Here is a 22,115-nt window from a genome sequence, read left to right on the forward strand (position 1 = left end):
ACTGATAGTACTTAGCATAGATCTAATATAATCCATAATGTTACGGTCGAAGAATTTGCCAAAATGAAATCTCTGTAACTGGTATTATAATTTCGACGACAGGGTAATGAAACGTATGGCAGTTCTGTTCGTCAAAACCTTTCTCACCGATGCATATTTGAATAGACTGAGCGTTAGTGCTTTCCTATGTACATAGGTATTAATATAGTTATTTTAGCCCTGGTTGTAGAGTTACGCTTTTGGACGATTGCAAGTTAAAAAGAATCGTACGCCAACATAAGAGCTTAAGGTACGATTAGATAGAATATCTAGGATTTGAACAGATTTACTGCGTTTGAAGAAATGTCTAATTTTGGAAAATGTCGATATTTTTACCAATTTTGCTAAGGATGATAAAATCCCAGATCAAAGATTTTTTCCCAAGAAATCTTTCAAATAATTTGAGTGGCCCATGCCAGTAGAGTTGATTCACCAAGTATCTTTGGTATTCATCAAGTATCTTTGGTTCATTTAGTAAAACTACATTATAAATCTGATGTATGAACTAGAAAATTGAAGCTTCTTTAAAATATAAAAGTTCAAAATTAATGGGGATGTAAATTTTCTGCACATATATGACGATGGAAAATTACAAAAAAGCAGTTTTGGAAACCTGTGAAAATGTGATGAACTACTTGTACTACAACCTGGCATGAATTGCTCCACATGATTCCAAATCAGAAATGGGCTTGAAGGTTTCGTTTTATTATATCAAAACCTATGCTTTGGATACAGTACTTGTTGCTCACGCCCCTCCTTTAGTTACCCATCGAAAGGAGGTATGGAGTTAAAATCAAATGTTTCACAGCTTACTATGACATTAGTTTTCTACATTTCATTAATATGTTTATTGAAATGATTATGAATATCATTACAGTTCATTAATGCTAACCTGTTATGAGTGACAAAATGATTAATACACGAAATGATGTAAATCGAATAAAAGTATTTTAGCAAATACGGACAGATAACGTTTTGGTAGCAGGCAGAAAAAAATGATTAGATTTTTTGGCTGCCATCATACATAAAGATTTATTTTGTAATTTTGATCGAAATACGGCATTTATATTTCTGGAGAAGTTTATTTGAAGAAAATGTAAGGAATTAAGATTTATCAAACATATTTAGATCATGTATATCTTGCTAAAGACATTTTAATCCACAAGATAAAGAAATCCCACAAAGAAGGGAGGAATTTTATAATAAATGTATCATTCCTTTAATTGAAATAATATTATCATATAATTGATAGCCTAATCCTTGTAAACTCTTATCAACTCTACTTTGCTTGTCTGATAACCCACCTCCGAAAGATTCCCTGCAAGCGCTAGCAATTCCACGTGGTCTCTGTTCCCATAAAAGGTCCGAGGGAACTTATGTAGAGAAACAGGGTTTTTTCTTATGTACTTATGTATTTATTTTCCTGACTCCTTGATAATGCGTATTAGAACGTACCAAGTAGAATATGGTCGAGCATCATGCGCATTTCTGCACAACACACTTGTGGTGATTGATTTCATCATTAAGTGGACCAGCTGACTTATTTTAATAACAACCGAAGAGTTAAAGAATGCATCGGCGAAACATTTGGAGGATATATTCACGAGATGCAAAATTCATATGCAATCCAGGCTGCAATATATTACCACAGTTCTGTTGTTGGCCTTCGATTTTCTTAGCAAAATGCCTAAATCCCCTGCAAGGGGTACATTTTTGGAATTAACTGGTGCCATCTTTGTGGACCATGCGACCAGGAAACTCGCCTCCCGTTTACTGGTTCGGAATTCGAAACCGTTTCCCACGTATCGGGAAATACATGGCTACATGAGTGATAGTGTTCGATCCTCCCCCTCCCGGCAAATCGCCAAATCAAGGGAAACTTGAAATATTTACTCGCTCGTAGAGGTGCGACTGATCACTGTCGGAACTCCAGCATTCGGTGTTAATTGCAACATTTCACATTGCTCGGACTTGGAAGGCCATTTGGGCCACTGCTGAACCCAACGAGTATTGCCGGATCAGTTAATTGTAAGCGTCACTTGAGGAGAGTACCAAGCGGATGCAAAATACACTCTTCCACTCAACGGATGATTGAAGGAAGAACACAAAATCATTTGAGGGAGCAAAGTTTCCGTGGATTCCCGACGGTATGAAGGCATGCTCGCAAGTGATTCTTCCAGAGAAAACGCATACGTACCATATTGCACTCTCGTGAACGGCGCACTACTTTTTACCGTCCCTTCGCTTCCGAATGAAGCGCGTCGCAGGCACCGGATCGCCTGGAATCCCGAGAGACTACTCGGCGGCCCCACACAACCTGGGTACGAGAATAGAAGTGGAGGGGGCCGGCTCCCCTCCCCACTCGCCATATCCCGTCATTCCCAGCTACCCCCTGGCCCGCTGCTTCGCCCCCACCCGCCCCCTCCCCCCCAAACACGCACCGCTCCGCCGCCTCTCTCTCCCCCTCCTGCCCCCTGGCCTGTGCACCTCCAAGCTAAGGGGCCAAGCCGATCACGAGAAAAAGCTCAATGTGGTAACGGTACGGATTGGGATGCGGTCGCGGTGCGCACGGCCGCGCTAAACGCTCCCTCTGCCCGCCGGGGTTTTTTTTTGCGTAGCTGCGTCTGAGACTACACATCCGAGGAGTGCGAAACGGAAGGGCGCCTCGACATGGACACGATGGTACGCACTCATTGGTCATTCCTTTGCCAAAAATCGAAAATATTCGAGGGCACTCACGCAATATTCTTAATGGCCAGAGTCAGGGTCATATTTCTGTCCGCTTCCTAGGTCCTAATATGCGCATGGGGGTCAGCCAATCTTTCACCATCATTTCCCTCCATTAGAACGAAATCCCGCCTGGCACGCTCCCTAAGCCCGCAAGCTTCAGTGGATATGTTAAAGTGGAAATTTCCTCGCGATGAGTGTCGAAGCTAACTAGATTTCTCCACCTAACGACTGCTAACACCCACTTCTTCTTATGGGCCGGACCGGACTCTCGGTACCTTCTTCATAAATACAACAAAGCGCTTTTGGGAATGTGCGCATTTTTTAATTGTGCAGTGGCGTATTCATTTTTAAGTGACCGGCGTAGATGAGGAATGGAATTAAATGTGATGCGTTGCCGTTCATTTAGTCCTCGGAGCCCGGTGAGATGGCGGCTGGAGTTTGCCCAGTGTGTGGCAACGAGGCTACCCTCCGGTGTAGCGGCTGCCGGACCACGCACTACTGCGGAAAGGAACATCAGAAATTTGACTGGAAGAAACACAAGGGGACGTGTCGGCCTTTCCAGGTAAGTCGCCATGCACTCTGTCTCCAGAATAAACGTTCCCTCTGACGTCACCACCATGGTAATGATCTGGGAAGGTAACTGCGTAGCATGTGGCCACATTGAACGCTTTGCCTCGATTGGTCTACGAGTAATCTCGTATTCTTGGTTCGAAAAAAAGGAATTCCTTATCCTTGAGTCCTTCTTTCGAATGCGTAAGCCAAGAATGTTGGTGTCGTCAAAATAATTGTGTTGGAATCTATATGGTGCCTCATGAGTGGAGACCACAGCTTTATTAATAGCGCACAAAATATCACATTTTTTCCAAATAATACACAGCTGTCTACAGGCCTGCATTAGTGTACGTAAATGCCCGAAACATAATTACGCCCCTCATGTGTGCAACTTTTCAATGGAAATATTTTATTTCATGATTTAAGAATAGGCTATACAAGAGGGAATATGGAACTGAAGACCTGCATTGACCTCTACGCTTAGTTGCCCTCAAAATACACGCTAAGTCACTCAAAGCTATGTTTAGCTTCTTTAAAGTGCCGAAGAGTGTCAATTGCCCATAAAATGATTTCTCACTGCACCAATTGAACTCAATCAAAATTTTCGCTGATTTTTTCTTCGCATCCTGCGCTAATTTATTTCATTGAGGTCACTTATGACGAAAATGAATTTGAATTTCATACAATATGGTGATTTTTCCTGAACAGGTCTTAGAGCTTGAAAATTAAACGAATACCTAATGACTGCCAATTTTAGCTACCTTCCATACAATGAGGTGCTTCCTTCCAAATTTTTCGGTCATTTCAACGCTCCACTTCCGTTGGCAGAAAATGTGCAAATTAAATTTGAACTTATTCAGATACACTTTATTTTGTCTACATTACATGGCACAGTTCTGTATGTTATTATTACAATATGGCAGAATGTGGTGATAAATTCAGTTATTTTTTATTCTCCACTTAATAGGGACTAAGGAAGTTATTTTATTTTTAGTGTTATGCTATTTATTAATTCCACATTAATTTATTGGTAGACAGAGAAGTCTGAAAAATATCTTGAAGGCATTCAACGATACGTGGCAGGGATAAGGACAAAAATTGAAGTGGGAATGAATAACACATGTAGGGGTTGTGGAAACGATGACGATTCTTTTATGTTTGTTATCACGTTTATTATTTGATCTTCCATATTGTCTCCAGTTTTACAATTTAGATCCGAACTACAGAAAAATATTTAACAATAAGTAACAGATAATAAATTTCTAAATGGTTCCAGTCTCTTCAAATATAAACCAAATTTTCATTCAAAACTTAAATCTTATGCTCTCCAATGACTCACGACCCACATGTAGAAGCTCTTCAATTATAATTGCTATCTTATTGTAACAGTTTGTTGAAATCCGGCTCTCTTACGTCGAACCTCCTTGATGCTATTAGTAAAATAGTTCCTATCAGAATTTCATATAATGCAATCATGCAGTCTGAATAGAATTATATTGACATTAATTAATAGCTGAACGGGACGGTCTCTTACTGCTTCAATCGATCCGATGGACTATGGAGCAGCGTTAAACCTTTGTTCCCTATATTTTTATTCGATAAAGTAGTTTGACGCAAGTGCAAACAGAAATAAATGCATAGGTACGGCCTCAAAAATTTAAGAAAAAATTTCTTGTATCTTGGTTAGGTCAACATTTTTTCTGAAATATTTGAGGTTGGAAACTTTTCAGACCACCCATGTATATGTGAATTAAACTTAAAAAGGTAAATTTAAAATATGAATTTAAATAGACACAAGCATGGTTCAAATATTTGCCATTAATATACATTGATTTATAATAATTAAATCATTTGCTTCAATTAATGTGAGCACCTTGAGGATACCTGTCTAATTTAAATGTGTCAATTTTTCGAATAGGTCTTTCCATACAAGAAAGAAGATTTTCAAGAATTGGTTTGATATGGCTTCTTTTTTTAGCACTCTTACAAATTCGTTCAATCCCTTACGTGCCTTACAAATCCTGATCTATTCAGGATTTCATCTATAGACCGACAGATACTTATCCTCATTATTTCAAATCAAAAATTAGGTTAAGGTTCTATCAAAGTGAACCTTAGTTAACGGAAAAACTTCTCTTTTCCTACAACCCATAAGATACTTTAAAAAAGGTATAATTTATTATAGTAATTTCACAAAAAAATTATAATGAACTCTTTTCGAATGTGGTGCAGATTGGTCAAAATTAATCCAATAAGTTTCTTTGTCTTCCCTGTGATGTACAACATTGATTTGAAGATTTTCAGTGTTTAGGCTAATATCATTAAATTAAAAAAGGTTGATTGATTCTGACAGATTTATTTTTCTTAGGGAAACCATTGCTATTTCATGCTCTAATGCATACACAGACATGACAAATTAATACATAGATCGTACATTAATTCATACCTATTTCAGAAACATAACAGAGAAATTATGATAGGATGGCACACACTAAGGTATAAAATGAGGGCTCTCGTATTTACCTTCAAGTTGCTAACTTACTACTGCTAACATGGTGTCCGTACTTTGTTCAATTGTTTATGACTTAATATAAAACAGCGGGGAGGGTACTGAAGGTAACTCCCATAGGCCATTAGGTTTTAAAAGACACAAAGAAAAGTGAGAAGCCACTGAGTCTCTTGTTGACAGAAGTTGGTAATATGTCTTCCTATCTTTTCGAAATAATTTTCGGCCCACGAACTAAAGAGACATATTCGTCCGTTGGATTCCTCTCCCCACTGCTATTGTAGGTCTGCTCGTCGGAGGAGCTGGGGCGCTATCTCTCGGCTAGGCGGACGATCGAGGTGAGGGAGGAGCTCCTGGCGGAGGCTCCTTTGGTACTGGGGCCGCCGTTCGGCCGCCCCGTGGCTCCAACGTGCCTCCCATGCGGGGCCGCCATTCCCATCGCCACGGCCTCTTCGATGGCGGCGCCGCGTTGCCTCAACTGCCTTTGGCCCACCTGTGGCTCCGACCAGTGCTCCACCGCCTCCCGGAAATCCACGCACTCAGCCGAGTGCATCATTCTCTCCATGTCTCGGGAAAGGACCATTGAGGCCCTCACCGGCAAGCAGGTCACGGAGGTAGGCAAGACCACAGGATGGGCTTACCCTGTTATCTCGTAAATCATATAATATTCAACTTATTTACATTTATTGAATTTTAATCGTTTAAAAATAGTTTCATTGTCAAGTTTTATGCATGTTTATTTTAAATTTCAAAAATAACGTTTTATCAAATTTCCAACTGGAATGATATATTTCATTAAAGCAGTTTATGGCACTGTGTTCGTTTTATTGTCGAAAAATTTGGCGAGGTGCTTATGGTTCAACCCTTTACGATTTACCAATCGCCCCTTAACGAGGAATAAATGCTATCGATTGCTAAATCACCTATTTGTCATTATTCAGCTCTTCACTGTATTGAGGTTCCGTGGATTGATCGGGAATATCGAATAAACTCATACGCCCAGAATTTTGAGTGCACTGTCTATGGTGTCGGCTCTTATGAATTTATAGTAGGACAGCGTAAAATTACAAATGAGTAACTAACTCTTGGGTGGGGTTTTTTTCGGATACACTGAGTCATCACAAAATTCTCTGACATAAAACTCTTTTCGTAGACTATGGACAATTAATTTAATCTATTTCGTTTGAGTGGATGATTTGTATTTAGCATAATATTTTAGCGGTTAATTACAGAGAAATTTTCTGACATTTTTCTTCCTAGCTTACTTTTGGGTTGCCTAATCAATATCATGTGTCACCTACCCCGCGATTCATTTAATGCGAAAACGAAGAAAACGCTATGAAAGTGAGGTTGAATGGAAAGCAACCCTGACAAACATACTCCTATCATGACCGTTTATAATCACTTTATGGCTATGTGTTTATTTCTTTATGTTGTGGTCGCGAACTTTTCAGCAGGAAACCTGCCTGTCCAAAGGTGGTTATCCCTAGTATGTTTTTCTGTTCTTTCATCCGAGTCGAGGATGTTGTTAACGAAGGTAGTCAGGTTTCCCAGTTTTCCTACAAATTAATCCACTTGGTTTTACGCGTGTTAACCTGTCATTTCATCCCTGTGCATGGGTAAAATACATTCAGGCATAGCTCTAATTTGTTTTACCGCCACTGCTCTAGCAGTTTACTCGTTGAAATGTGTACTGATAAGTATCCCTCAGTGCTATCACCATAATATTAGGTACAGTTAAGCTCCGAAGTTTCGCAGGAATGATAAGAATGTTACGACTACGTTTTCATCGAAACATGAATGAATTCATGAGAGTATGCTTACTCGGACATGATATGGAACGATAGTACGTGCATATTAGGCGACTGAAAAATGGACCTCAATTTACAGATGAATAAAATTCATTCTTTCCTCCTAGGAACAACTGCAGACGGCTTATGGGTCAATAACACCCCTGCGCTGCCTCCTGCTGCAAAGGGTGAAGCCGGATCACTGGAAGAAGTTGATGTCGATGGAGAGCCATCCGGAGCAGGGGCCTTCGGACGACGTCCCTAAAGTGACCCGGTTCCTTCGGCAGGTCCTCAACCTCAGCCAAATGGACGGGGCGCTGATGGACGAGAGCAAGGCGGTTGACACGAGGCGGTGGGACTTCTCCGTGGCCACCATCGCCAAGGTCTGTGCCGTCCTCGACGTGAACGCTCTCGATGTGCGCCTCCCAGGACCCTCAGATGCTATCGCCCTGTATGCGGACGCCTGCATGCTGGAACACAGCTGCGTGCCCAACACGCGGCACACCTTCGACGACCGGCTGAGGATACGCCTGAGCGCCACGCGGGCCATTGCGGCCGGCGAGCACCTCAAGACCATGTACACCCACGTACTGTGGGGCACGCAGCAGAGAAGGGACCATCTCAAGGTGTCTAAGTACTTCGAGTGCACCTGCGAGCGGTGCGCCGACCCTACGGAGTTCGGGACGTTCATTGGCGGACTCCGCTGCCTTGGCTGCGGTGGCGGTGTCCTCCTGCCTAAAAGCCCGCTCCTCGGCATCCAGTCCGAGTGGGAATGCGCCGAGTGCTCGCGAGGAGGAGGGCAGGCGGCGACGCTGAGCGGTGAGCAGGTGCGGAGCCTCGTGCTTGGACTCGGCTCCGAGGTGGAGAAGGCACTGGAGGAGAGGCCACCGTCCTCCACGGCCCTCCAGGATCTCCTCCGGAAGCTGGAGACCCTGCTTCACCCGCACCACTCCCACTGTCTTGCCGTCAAGCATTCCCTCCTCCAGATGCTAGGCCGCGGCGGTTCGGCGGAGGAGCTCCGGCGGAAGGAGGCCATGTGCCGAGACCTCCTGGGGGTTTACCGCGCACTCGACCCCTCCCTCGCCCGGGTCAGCATTTACGCGGCCGTAGCCAACTTCGAGCTGTACTCAACGTTGGCGGAGCTGTGGCGCAGGAAGTTGTCCGGGCCAGAGTCCGTGGAGGCGAGACAGAGACTCTCGGAGGCCAAAGCTTGCCTCGAGGAGACGATTGAACTTCTCAGGGAAGAAAATAAGGATTTACCTGAGGGCCGGCTCCTGGGAGTAGCCAAGTGTGCTCTCGAAAGCATGGAGCGTTGGTTTGACACTGGGATATAAATGTGATTGATTATGAGATCGTCTCAGCTAAGTGGGGAGAAACGGAACGAATCTTATTCTTAAGCTGTTCGAAAAGAAGTTCTGATAAAGGTTAGAGAGTGGAAAGTCAATTCAGAGAGAAAATTAAGTGTCCCATCAACCTTATGTTTGCGTTTTCAACGTAATTTTCGATATTTAGATTCGGAAGGAACAATGATTATATTTAGCTTCTTTATTAAAAATTAATTTTTATTTGTTTGGGATATTGCGATGGAATATTTCCACCGCAAACGGTCACGAGATATTGATCCATAATTTGTTGTGACATTTCATACCAAGAGGGATTGTGAAGAATAAAACATAACTTAGTTAATTAAAAATATTTATGTAGCTTCAAGTCAAACCCGCCTTTCGGTTAATAACGATGTTTTTCAAACTCACGTTTTACTTGTATCTTCGGCATAAAAGCGTTTAAATATCGTGTGCAACACATATTAAAAATAAATCTTTTTAAACGCAGTAATAAATACATTTATTAAATTTAATGACTTAACTAAAATGGTATGGACTTGATTATTACAAAGTTATGGAACACATGGGTATAACTTCAGAAATTTGAATACTGCTTGTAAAATTGTTTTGAGTAAATGAATATTATATTTGAGTAAATTGTATATTTATGGATTTTTTTCAGAACCGCCAAAGAATAAATTCTTCTCATTAGCATTTGGTGAAATTCTATAATGTGTCAAATCCAAAACATTTCTTTCGTGCAATCTAAAATCCAGAATCTCAAATTTACCTTCTTGTTTTGGCATATAATTATGCTGAATCCTCTTTCTCATTTTATTTGATGCTTGATTTAAACAATTCATTTCTTTATTTTGCATAATACTTTGTAATTATTATTGATTTTCCGTTTCTCTCCAAAGAAAATTGACATTTTAAGTTTAAATTAAATAAGGTGAATTATATTTGCCATTTTGTAACGCAACTTGGTCAATCCTTACTCACAAGACTATTTTTTGTTCGAATTTTTGCTTATTGACTTCATTTTGTGGGATATTCATGAGTTAAATAAGATTTTTGGTACTCTGAAATAGATAATGTTCCTTAATATGGACGAGTATTTAGACACTCCTCAGTATTATCTAGAAGAATAACGTTGGATAATAAAATTATAAGCAATAATTTTCAACTACCGAGTGTACAGGTAGCAGTTTTAGTTATTGAGAGAGAGGTTAATCGTGCCATTGGGGACAATTGGGGAATTTAGTATGGGTAGGACATTCAGGGTATCGTCTAAATAATGACCTAAGGGACACTTTCTCTGCTACCCTCTCGTTCACATAACTGCAGAAAAGTACTCATGAATGGATTCAAGAAAGAGATGACGGAGAATGCGTACTGAATTAGCCGCCAAGAATTGTCGGCTGTATCCTTTTGGAGATTGATTATTCTGTAGATCCATATGGGCAACTGTGTGGCTATGAACAATAAAATAAGGAAGAATAGGATTTTGAACGTTGTTTTCCCTCTGTCGTTCAAAACGCTGTTGATTCGAAGTGGGGGCGAATTGGGCGATTGAGCGTTAAGCGCCTGGAAACCTGGTGCTGTATCCATCTCTTCGGTCCCACCGCCGTCCACTTCATCCCTCTCAATGGTCTCGACCGACAGGAAGCGAGGCGCGCAAGAGAGGTGAACGGCAGCAGAGCACTCCGTTCTCGAGGCCGAAGGGCTGGAAACTGGCGACGACCCCATTGGTTGGGGCGGGAGAGGCGGGGGCTGGGACGGGGGATCATCACCCGAAGTCGCCGGGGTTGACTTCAAATGGACTTGGGTCACCATGTCATTGCTGTGCAACCTGTCAACTCGGAATAGGAATCTCATCGACTTGCCGAGTCGATGAGACGTTTGCCAGGCGTGGTGATTCCGCAAGAGGAAGCAGGGGGTGAGGACATAGAGGACCAGGAAGGAAAAGAGAGGGGGAAGAAAGATGAAGGTGAACACCGTGATAAAGTACGCTTTGTCCTCCCTATTGTATATATAGCTGCAGATCTCAAACAGCATCGAGTTGTCCAGTACAGTCTTTGGGATGCGATCACGATGAATCAGTATTGGTAATGACAGAACTGAAAGAATTGAGAGAGTTAAATTAACTTATGCGCGTGTAGACCATTTGAATCTTGGGTGATGATCGTAAAATGGCATTTTGAAAGGAACATGATCAAAGAATTCAATTTTTATGTGCAGGGCCATTTTTGTTAAAACCATCCCAGGCATGTTACCCGCCATAGAATAACGAAAGCACGGTGTTCAACCTATCTCACGGTGTGGAAGAGTGAAGTATATCTCAATGTGATTGGTTTATTCATCACGAATGCATCACATTGATTTCATACAGTATTTTAAGCATACAAATAAACTAATAAAATTTTAACATAATTTGGCATGAAAAACAAGAACCATTGAGACCGTTATTGAGATTCGTGACATTATCCGTGTAAGGTAAATATTATTACCATAGGCCGCCATATGCTTTCGTTTTTCCGAATAGCTACGCATGGATATATACATTGTTTCAGTTTAGTACACGTTTTCTTAAATTATTATATATATAGAATTTTCCTATTGACTTAATCACAGGCTACAAAAGTGATTTCTCTATCAAGTGATCACAAGGCTAATTTCGAGGTTCAATAACGAAATTATTATTCTATACATGTGTTTGTTTCTAACTCACCCCCTAAAATTTTTTTCAAAACAGAATATGATGCCACACTTCAATCATACCCGCCTATCACGGTTGTATCCAATCTTCCTTGCTTCGTTTCCCCTCATTCTTTATCAAATATTTTCTATTTTCACTGCGAACCCCATACCCATCGCTTAGCACCTTTATTGTACATTTATGGATATTCTGTGACAAAAAAGTTTCATTTCCTTACAATTTTGGAGTGAGAGTACATTTTTGCTGCCTTAGATTAAAGTTCACCCTTCATGTGCCATATAACACGAACAAACTTACTGCAAACTTTTATTTCATCCTCATGTTCATCATAATTAGTTTCCTCTTCACGAATTAAACTCTAATTCAATTCTCCTCTAATTCTCTCCTAATGTTTGTGTGTGTGTTTAATTATATATATATATATATATATATATATATATATATATATATATATATATATATATATATTATACACGGTAATCTACCGGTTAAGGTAGTTTTTTGGATGGACACAACTACTGAATAAATATTTTGTGACTCCTAACAAAACAAAACACAATATATATAAATAAATAAATAAATAAATAAATAAATAAATAAATAAATAAATAAATAAATAAATAAATAAATAAATAAATAAATAAATAAATAAATAAATAAATAAATAAATAAATAAATAAATAAATAAATAAATAAATAAATAAATAAATAAATAAATAAATAAATAAATAAATAAATAAATAAATAAATAAATAAATAAATAAATAAATAAATAAATAAATAAATAAATAAATAAATAAATAAATAAATAAATAAATAAATAAATAAATAAATAAATAAATAAATAAATAAATAAATAAATAAATAAATAAATAAATAAATAAATAAATAAATAAATAAATAAATAAATAAATAAATAAATATGCAGTTTTCCAGAAAAAGAAAGGCTAAGTAACCGTTAAAATACAAGGAGGGTAAAAACTTGAGCAGTTATCGTCAGACTTTTGGACCAAAATCGTTACCGTAGTAGGGACATAAAGATTACGTTAGGCAAAGATTTCACAAGGAGAGTGCTGATGACAGGGACGTTGAGTAAGGATTCTAAGTAAAGGCTCGTTAAAACTTTCATATGGAGCGTGGTTATGCGCGGCGCGGATGCATGGTCATTGAAGCAGGATGATAGGCGTAGAATGGTGGCTTTTGAAATGTGGGTGTGGAGAAAAATGGAAAAGTTGAAGTGGACAAAAAGGAAAAAATGAGGAGGCGCTAGGCATAGTTAGAGAGGAGAGGAAATTGTTGGAAGAACTCATAAGAAGGTTAGAAAAATGCATTCAAAGTATATTGAATTGCAGCAGGTTGTTGAAGACTGTGATGAATAATAGGCTATAAGGCAAACGAGGAAAGGGCAGGAATAGGATAGGGATGTTGGATGGAATGAAGGGAGGAAGGAAGTGTACGAGGATGAAGGGCCTAGCCAAAACCTAACTACCTACCTATAGTAATAATAATATATATTTTTTCCCAAGCCCTTAAACCAGAACCTCAATCAACAATAGCACAACGTCTGCGTTCAGAGTATATTAGCATTTCCGAACCAATCACACATCACAATCAATCACTTTAGTAGATCCATGGAAACCTTCAACTTCCATGGCAATATTGGGCCCTCTTGTTTTAATCAAGGTTTATTTCAAGTCCAATACTCTAGATCTCGTCAACTTTTGTGCACATCGTATTGTTTCCATAAGCTAATTTCATTAGATTCTATAACAAATCTTTTATAATTTTCGAAAGATTAGTTTGCGGCATTATGTTCTATTTATTTCTTACCATTAGCGGATGCCCAGATGGCGCAAAGTGTCAATTTTCTTGCGAACTCATTGCATCTCCAAGCAGAAGCGGTGTCATCGCCAACTATCCAAACCCAACAGTCCACGGCGGCCACGGTGAGGGTGAACGCCGTTGCTAAAGGTGATAGAAGTTGGAAGTATCCCAACAGTTGGCATGACTTTTTTCCCAAAATCTGAATTTGAAAAAAAAAATATGTGTAATATTCTTCCACAAACGAAAACATGATATCCATGGTAAATATATTACTCACATGAATTGAATGGTTTGAGGTGTCACTTAGTGTATGCGATTCGTTTCGGAAAAAATACTTAGTTATACCACATATATTTTATTAAACGCGACTTAGGTTTCAACTTTCAAAGTCATCACCTGATGATTACTTTGGAAGTCGAAACTTAGGTCGTGTTTAATAAAATATATGTGGAATAACTAAATATTTCTTTTCCAAAAATGTATTGCTCAAAATAGTTCATGTGGATTGTTGGACATACATGAAACTCGAGCATATTTTCATGTAAATTTAATTATATCAATAATCAGATGGATGCATTAGGCGTTAAATTACAGAAACTCTCGTAATTCATTTGATAAAAATCCTCTACAGATGATATTATTTCAGGATCAGCTTATCACTGGATAATTATTCCAGCAGACATTAATTTTTGACGATTATCTTCTCCTTGGTTTCATTTCTTTAGTTTGAGGAAAAATTCTTGAATTGTTTTTCAAAAATACTTTAAATATATCATGTAACGTCATGATTCAGGTGTTTAGACATATACGAGCCGCGTTATGGTACACTGCATCATACTACGCTTAGATTACGTGCAAAAATTCCGATATGATTTTTGTAAATAATAAAAAAAGTATCTTTGATCGAGAACGTAATCCGTTTGATGATTTTCAACTACGCATGACCCAAGGATCAATCCATGGACATATTAGTAAGGAATACATGTAGATTAATAAGCACTTCATGTAGGTTAGTAAGGAATTCACGTGGAGATCTAAGTACTCGTAGTAAAGCCAAACTATTGAAATGGAAAATGTTTCTCCTGAAAACTTGTCCTTTACTTTATTCTACCAACCCTCTACAAACGGCTTTTTGTTTCAGTTTGGAGACCTAGTAAGTGCAAAACATTTTGTACCAAGTAAGGGCAAAGAAATTCCCGAGTTTAAATTAGGTAGCAAATGTACCAAAACTTGTCTGGGCTTTGTTTAGCCATCGTAAGTTTAATGTCAATATGGTCGGTGAGAATGTGCAAATTAATCCACCCAGATAAAATAAGTTACCAAATATTAGAGTGTAACCTGAGGTTGAGAATCTCACCCGTATGAGAGCCATTGGTTTACTATAACCACTGCGCAGTACACGGGTGAAAAATTAAAGCGGCCCAAAGCCAGCGCACTGATATTATACTAATCATTGCGTGTTTCGATGGGCCCACAAATATTGACTGAGTGTGCCAGCCATAAACACTTTCATACATGCAAACACGTGGAGTCACCGGCGGGTGGTGGGGATAGAAAATGTAAAATTCTTCCAAGGAAGCCATGGATTAAGAGAAGAATCAGGAGTTTTGAACTATATTAACATTTTTCAAGCTGTTTCCTACAGAAACTTATCTCATTTCAGAATTTTATACGCATGTATACACGTATTCCATGCAAAATAAGCACGAAGACTAGTGAGATATTATTGATCACCTTTTGTGCGATTCATAATGGCATTACGGCTATTGCCTTATCTATGTTTAAGTAAAAAATAAGTATTATAATTTCATTATTTATTCTCCTTAAATGCTTAATTCAATGCATAATTATGCTATGCTATGATATATTATTACTCTATTATGACATGAATCATGTTGTGCAGCCTTAGTTTATGGTGATCTGTCCTTTAAGGTCGGAGGACACATATACTAACCACTGCTAAATAAATTTCCTAAGCCTTACCTAGCACAACACAACGTGACACACTTAAATAAATTCTACAATTCCTCATGCTTTCCAACTTCCTTCAATCCGTTTAATTTAGCTTTTATTTTCCTCCCTTAACCTCACCCGCCCGAAATTCTCCCCTCTATCGCAGGCCTCAACATCCAATCGCCAATCAAAATGCCGCGCATCCACTGCAGCACCCTCCTTTGAACTTTAGCCCGAAACCCTCTTCCCCTACCATATCGAGCACTTTCACGTTTAGTTAATTTCTTGCCCTTAATTTTTCCATTACGCTCCATAGGTACATTTCCCAGTCTTTCCGATATACACTGATTCCCTTGCATCTATGTTTCTGCTTAATGGAAAACTCCGCATCGCATCAAAATTTTCACATTTTTTTCTTTTCATCTTTAATTAAGTTTCCTATCATCATCTCTCTCCTCTTTGTGGAAGATTATTTATTATTTCTGAGTCAATAATAATTTGACCATATTCACCCAAAGCACTTCCTAGATTAATTAACTGTTCTACCTGGTCTAGTTTTTGCTCTCCAATTTTAAGGCTTAGCTTGGTCTTCTTTTTTTACGAGAACCTCCTAATGTTTTTTTATTTACATTGTTCCTCATCCTTTACTCAACACAGCGATCTTGTTTTGTCCTCAGCAATGCTTGCAAATTATTTAGCTGACTGGAAAATTAGAGTAAATCCGTAAATCTAATTGATTTATTGCATTTCTCTCGTACTTCCTTTGCCATCTCCGGGACTTCCCATGCCTATTTCGCCTTTTCCTCTGCGCATGCGTTAAAACGTACGGGTGATAGTGGGTGGGCCAGTCTCATATCATTTGCTTCACACTTCCCATTCCGATTTACCTACTAATGACTCTATAAAAATTATTATTTCCACATTGTTCTAAACACTTAACTACTCCCTCGAGATTATTATCCCTTCCATAGCTTTATTTAATTTTATTTCCTGTAGCTATCCTCATTGAAAGCACATTCTCAATACGCAAATTTGTAGTATAAATGGCAAAATATAAATAGCAAAAAATGTAGTAAATAGCTCAACTCCGTATTATTTCATCTCTTCAGAATATTTTTTGAGTCGATTTATAATTTTACCGGCGTATTTACGACTATGTGCACGGATGTTTTTTTCTTACTTTCTTCCAGTACTTTCACTTTCCTGTTCTGTTAACCTATTTTAATCTTTTACAGTAAAATATTCAGATATGTGCACTTATTCTTCCACCATGTTTTTTTCTCTCCTGGTCTCTAGCCTTAGTTCATCGTAAGTCTTAGTGTCACACTAAAAGATAAGGTATTTCAAATTTCGTATTTAATAAATGTAATAAATGACTAAGTGGATGATGAATTGAATGAAATGAATGATGATGCACCATAATATCATTTCTTACCCAAATGAAAGGAGAGTGTAAAATTTCCAAAATGAAGTCGAGCAAAATTATGGTCTCGTACACAACATTGAAGAGCGTCAAGATCCTCGAAGACTGCCCGAAAATCCAGAGAACATTCCTGAAAAAATAAAATAAATAAATGAGATGATGGTATTTGATTTCTAAGATCCCATCATCTCCAAAATTAGTCGTTGGTTGAGGATAAATTTATATGAATTAGATTAAATCATATTTTTCAGTTTAGTAAAGAGAAAGGGGCAGAGAAATATTTTGAACGAAATACCACTCGATGAAAATGAATTCAAAGGCACTGTTTAGGCAAAAGGAGTTCATATATTTAATAATATTAAAATTTTTCTAAATCCAACATAAGGCTTTATTTCTTGATATAAATCATATCAAGTGAAAATTTGACACCAATAAATGATCTATTACGACAACCATAGTCGAATAAATCTCATTGCGATGTTCAAACGCCGTGAAAGACAAAACCCATTAAATAAATAGAAATAAAATCGTTGGCTAATGAATGCAATACAAAAATTTCCGTATACACTAAACTAGCGATTGTGTGGATGGAATTATGGCCGATGGACACGCATTTTCAAACTTTTGAGAGAAATGAGTCACTTTTCAACAAATTAATATATTGCATCTGTAGTTACTATTCCGGGAGGAAATGTAATTATTTAATCGTTGAATTCAAATAATAATCTTTTGAAATACATTATTTTTAGAAATGGGTTGAATTCTCATTTATTATGGATTTGAGGATGATACCTTGGATGCGATATTACCGCTATGGTCTGTTTCAGGTCCATTTTGCTCCTGAAGCAAATCAAATGTGAAGTGTGCTCCCAAATCACCTTAGTTTCAGATTTACCTCACTGTCCAAAATATATCATCCTTAGACTGAAAAAAATACTGAAAACTAAATATCATGGTAACCAATAGTCGAACTACATTTTAGTGATCATTTTTTAATCAATAAGTCCACCTGAATACTTTATTAAAGCTCAATATTTCCTCCCGGAACACCCTGCATTGAAATTACGATATATAACTGCATTCTATCCATAAAGCCTTGAGCGAAAGAATAGACTAATTTTATTACTTACACTGGGAGCCCAAGGTCGAGAGGAATTGTGTCGAGCCCGGATGATACAGATCATAAATACCTCTCTCCGAACCACATAGTATGCGACGGCTTATAAGTTAGAGAGGAGCGATGAAAAATGCATGTGGTAAACGGGTGAAGGAAGGAGGGGGGAGAATGGGTGGAATGAACAAAGGCTTGAGAAATGGAAGGTGGAGGAGAGCATGCTGCCAATGCGAGATGCACATCAGAACGGGATGTGTGCAATTTAGGAGGCTGGAGAACACATTAGTGAGAGCTTAAGGGATTAAAAGGATTCAGTTTTTACTGGGGTGACGAAGTTTTACGACAATGCGAAACAGTATATTAAAAGAAATTATCTAAAGGCAATACATTTTATGGCTTTGGCTATATTTTAAATTAACAAACTGTTTTAAGTAACACAATTAAAAACCTTTTTCGTGTACATTTATGGGCTATAATAGCCAAAGGGGATCCACTCAGTGATCGGGGAGAGGGGGGCGCGCTAATCTGGGCTGAGCGTCCTGTATAGTGAATTGCGGGGATGTGAATTTCGTCCTGCGAGAGATGCTGCGTGAGAGAACCCCTTTACGGTTTTGGCATCAGGTTCTGGGGGCTGTCCTTCAATTACGTGAGGACCCTTTCGGCTTCTTTGAATCCCTTCGCTGTGTATGTATCCGTGAAATATGAAACCCACCTCATCCCCTCTCTTTACATAATTTTCAGCGCTATCATTAATCAATCAAACAAATGCATTTTTCTGTAAATAGAAAAGCACGTATTCAGTGTTTTTCATTGCGGTTATTAACTAGTTTCCGTTTTGAATCAAAAACGTACGATACCTGTGAAGAAAATTTGTTTTTTTTTGGTGTTCGTGATTTACAGGGAATCTTTTGAGGTTGAAATAATTGAATAAAAAATTAAGATAAACCTGAACTAATTATACCGGAAGGAAACTTTATAAATAAAAGGGCGCAATACCTCTTCCAAAAAGCCTTACGATAACCTTACGAAACGCACAAACGCATGAACTACTGGAAATGTGTTTTGGTTCACATTAACTTTCATTTTCTGAAGTATTTTGCGATGAAAAATGGGAGTCCTCATTAATTCGTTTTCCAATGCGTGGTCCATTGGCTTAGTGTCACAGTTAAGATTTCGTGATTGACATCTTTGCAATAAGATTGATGCGATTGTTTAAGGAATGAAGAGGATGTATTCAAATGATTAATCAAAGCCGCTACGTAAAATAGCTCATATCGAATTACAAACTTTATTGTAGAATCTGAGCCTGATTCCCTTTAATGTTAGATAGCTACTGGAAGGAAAACCACCTGAATTGATTTCTTAATGGTCAAGACGTATTACAGTTAAGTTGTTGGTTAAACAGCGACAAATTTCTCTCAAATCTTCAATCCTCAATGTATTCAAACTCCATTCTTCAGTTAAGAGTTATTGCAATCAACCTCTTAAAGCCATCTGACATTCCCACAATTATACAAGTGCCCGGTTGAATGACCGATTTCGATAGGAGTTAAATACATATTAACGAATTTTGATGTGTAATCCAAATACAAATTTGTTTATTCATTATTTTAATCAGTTTACATTTTTAAAACTGTCTTATTATCTTCGGAACTTGATGGAAAACTGTTAGTAGCATTGCCATTAGCAATATTACAAAATTGAATTATTTTCATTTTAATTCTAAGCATAGAATTGAAGATGAACGTAAAAGGTTTTCACAGATAACTTTAGTAAACAAAGTCTAAAAGCAGCTTACTAATAAATCAGGTACACGAGATTACAGTCGTATAAACGGCAGAATTATTTTTTAAAACAACAATAATTGTCAAATAATGAACTAACATGAATAATTACGCAAGTGATCCTGGCATGTTACCATTCAATGGTGCATTGTATGTAGGGTATTGCCACTAAAAAACGTTATGGTGAGTAATCCTTATTACTCAGTGTGCGTCGATGCCGGGAAGGGAGAGAGTGGACCGGTAGATTCCGTGGGACACGTCATGCGCCCTTAAGTACGGAAGAGGGAGAAGGCCATGGGGAGAAGGATACCGGTGCAAATGTATGCAATTCAATGCATACGTGTATTGATTTTGTTCCTACTTCACTCATAAGTGAGGATTTCCACGACGTCAGGCCAAACACTGTACTATCGTCTTTTGATCAATGTTATTTGAGCTAAAATCCACCATAAGATGTTTATGTAAAATTCAGTCAATTCTAAACAAAGAGCATTTATAAAAGTGCCAATCTAATTAGTTAGTATGTAATTGGAGCGAATATTTGGCAGTTGGGATCATACGAAGCGGTATATTTTCATTCCACTTTCACCTGCCAATCATAAAAGTGGTCACAGATATTTCTTTTTAAATATGTGTCATCGATCACGAATTATTGGTTGTTACTAATGGTCCATAGTTGGAATTAAATGTTTGCTGACTAATTGTCAACCGTTGTCATGATATTAAAAATCATACGGTTTTTGTTCAGTGCATCAATAAGTTAAAAAATTGTTAACAAGGTATTGACAGAACTTTCAGAAATTGTTTTCGCTGAATCTCATGAAAAAAAGCGTCCGTGCAAAATTACACTCGATCAAAGAGAAACTTATGCTCATCAAAGAAAGAGTAGAGGTACTCGAAAAATAATACTATGGAGCATGTGAAATTAAGGGAAATATTCGAATGGAAGAGCTTAAGTAGAGATTATATTACGAATTAGTACTCCACCCTGAATACGCCTCGAGCAATTGGAACCCGAAGCAGAAAAATAGAATTTCGAAATAGAAATTAAGAGAGAGAAGATGCTTTTTCATGGAAAATCATTTTGAAAAAATAGAAACCGTCAGTTCACAATTCACCTTTGATGGCGACTATGGATTGAGTACCAATGGAGGTACGAAAATTACACGCAGGAATAATCTACTGGATAAAAAAATCACATGAGTTTGATGCTGGAATTGAAGGAATACAGGGAATATAATTATGTCCACATTACATTGGTAAGAGCTACACCATGCGAAGTTAAGAAAACTAACCGGCGAAAAATTCAAAACAAGAATTTCTTTCACTGTAGCGCAATTCGTGACCAGAATAGAACAGATTGTTACGATGGGGCATTAGAAAAACCACAGAAATGGTAATTTTTATGAATCATGGAAATTTGCATTAGCACATTTTTAATTGCTATGCCAAAAATATTTTGGGAGCGAGGCACTTCGCTTTGACTTGCAAAATAGCGTTAGTGTACAGTGAACACAAAATGATTTTAGAAACTGGCTCAGATCATCAGTAAATGCTCGCATAACTCAGGTTTCAGGAAATCTTTCAATGGTCACCAAACCCTAACAATCAGAGTTTGGAAATTAGGAACTGCTTTTCACTGTTTTTAACTGGGAATAAATTCCTTGCCGCGGTAAATTAAAGGGGACCAGACACTGTTGTGCTTTACCTACGGAGTCGGTGGGGGCAACGCCGAGAAAAGAAAAATTATTCACTCGCACTTGCACTCACATTGTTGGTTCAGAGGGAAATTAATCCCACTACAGGAACATCTTGCAATTTCAGTGCTAAGACTCAAACCAAAAGATGCACTCGTTCCTGACTCCAGAGACCAATTTTGAAGAGTACACTCAAACAGAATCACTCACATAAACTGATAATCTCAATCCAAACACACACGCTTTAAAACTCCTAACTGAACAGAGCTCGGACGAAACAAATCACAAATTTCAACGCATTAACGTCGAGCGCATGAGTGTTACCAAGGCACTAACGTGAATTAAGCTTAAATTAAAAAAAAACGTTGTATGCACCATGTTCATTAATATCTGTATCAAGGGCTAATACGCCATGGTTATGGCACACCAATTAGGCCATCCCAAAAACAGGAAATATTGATGACATAAATTTCAAGCAAAATGGGCTAATATGGCACTCACAATGAATTAATAGTACACGCTACTCACGGTCACGGCCTCTATCATTACTCTCGCCAAGGTTTATTCATCTCGATTCGTAGTCTCAGAAACATCAAAGAAGTACTCAGGATATTACTACACACTAGCAGCAACAACAAGTACCTACACTCATAGATTAT

The 22,115-nt window shown here is 38.2% G+C and overlaps 1 protein-coding gene across 3 annotated transcripts; it reads left to right on the forward strand.

Annotated features, from left to right (window-relative positions):
* The first annotated feature begins 2,580 nt into the window (after positions 1-2,580).
* On the forward strand, positions 2,581-9,656 carry LOC139685780 (SET domain-containing protein SmydA-8-like). 3 transcript variants are annotated; one of them, XM_071582895.1, is made up of 4 exons: positions 2,581-3,079; positions 3,176-3,331; positions 6,112-6,441; positions 7,746-9,656. In XM_071582895.1, exons 2-4 carry the CDS (start codon positions 3,194-3,196, stop codon positions 8,949-8,951), a joined length of 1,674 nt encoding a protein of 557 aa, XP_071438996.1. In that variant the 5' UTR covers positions 2,581-3,079; positions 3,176-3,193; the 3' UTR covers positions 8,952-9,656. The 3 variants fall into 3 exon arrangements, with proteins under 3 accessions (XP_071438996.1, XP_071438995.1, XP_071438994.1); XM_071582894.1 differs by having other exon boundaries at positions 2,581-2,721; positions 2,830-3,331; XM_071582893.1 differs by having other exon boundaries at positions 2,581-2,721.
* The last annotated feature ends 12,459 nt before the right edge of the window (positions 9,657-22,115 follow it).

This window comes from Hetaerina americana, unplaced genomic scaffold, assembly GCF_022747635.1.
Source record: "Hetaerina americana unplaced genomic scaffold, ioHetAmer1.1.p SCAF_12, whole genome shotgun sequence".
Lineage (NCBI taxonomy): Eukaryota > Metazoa > Arthropoda > Insecta > Odonata > Calopterygidae > Hetaerina > Hetaerina americana.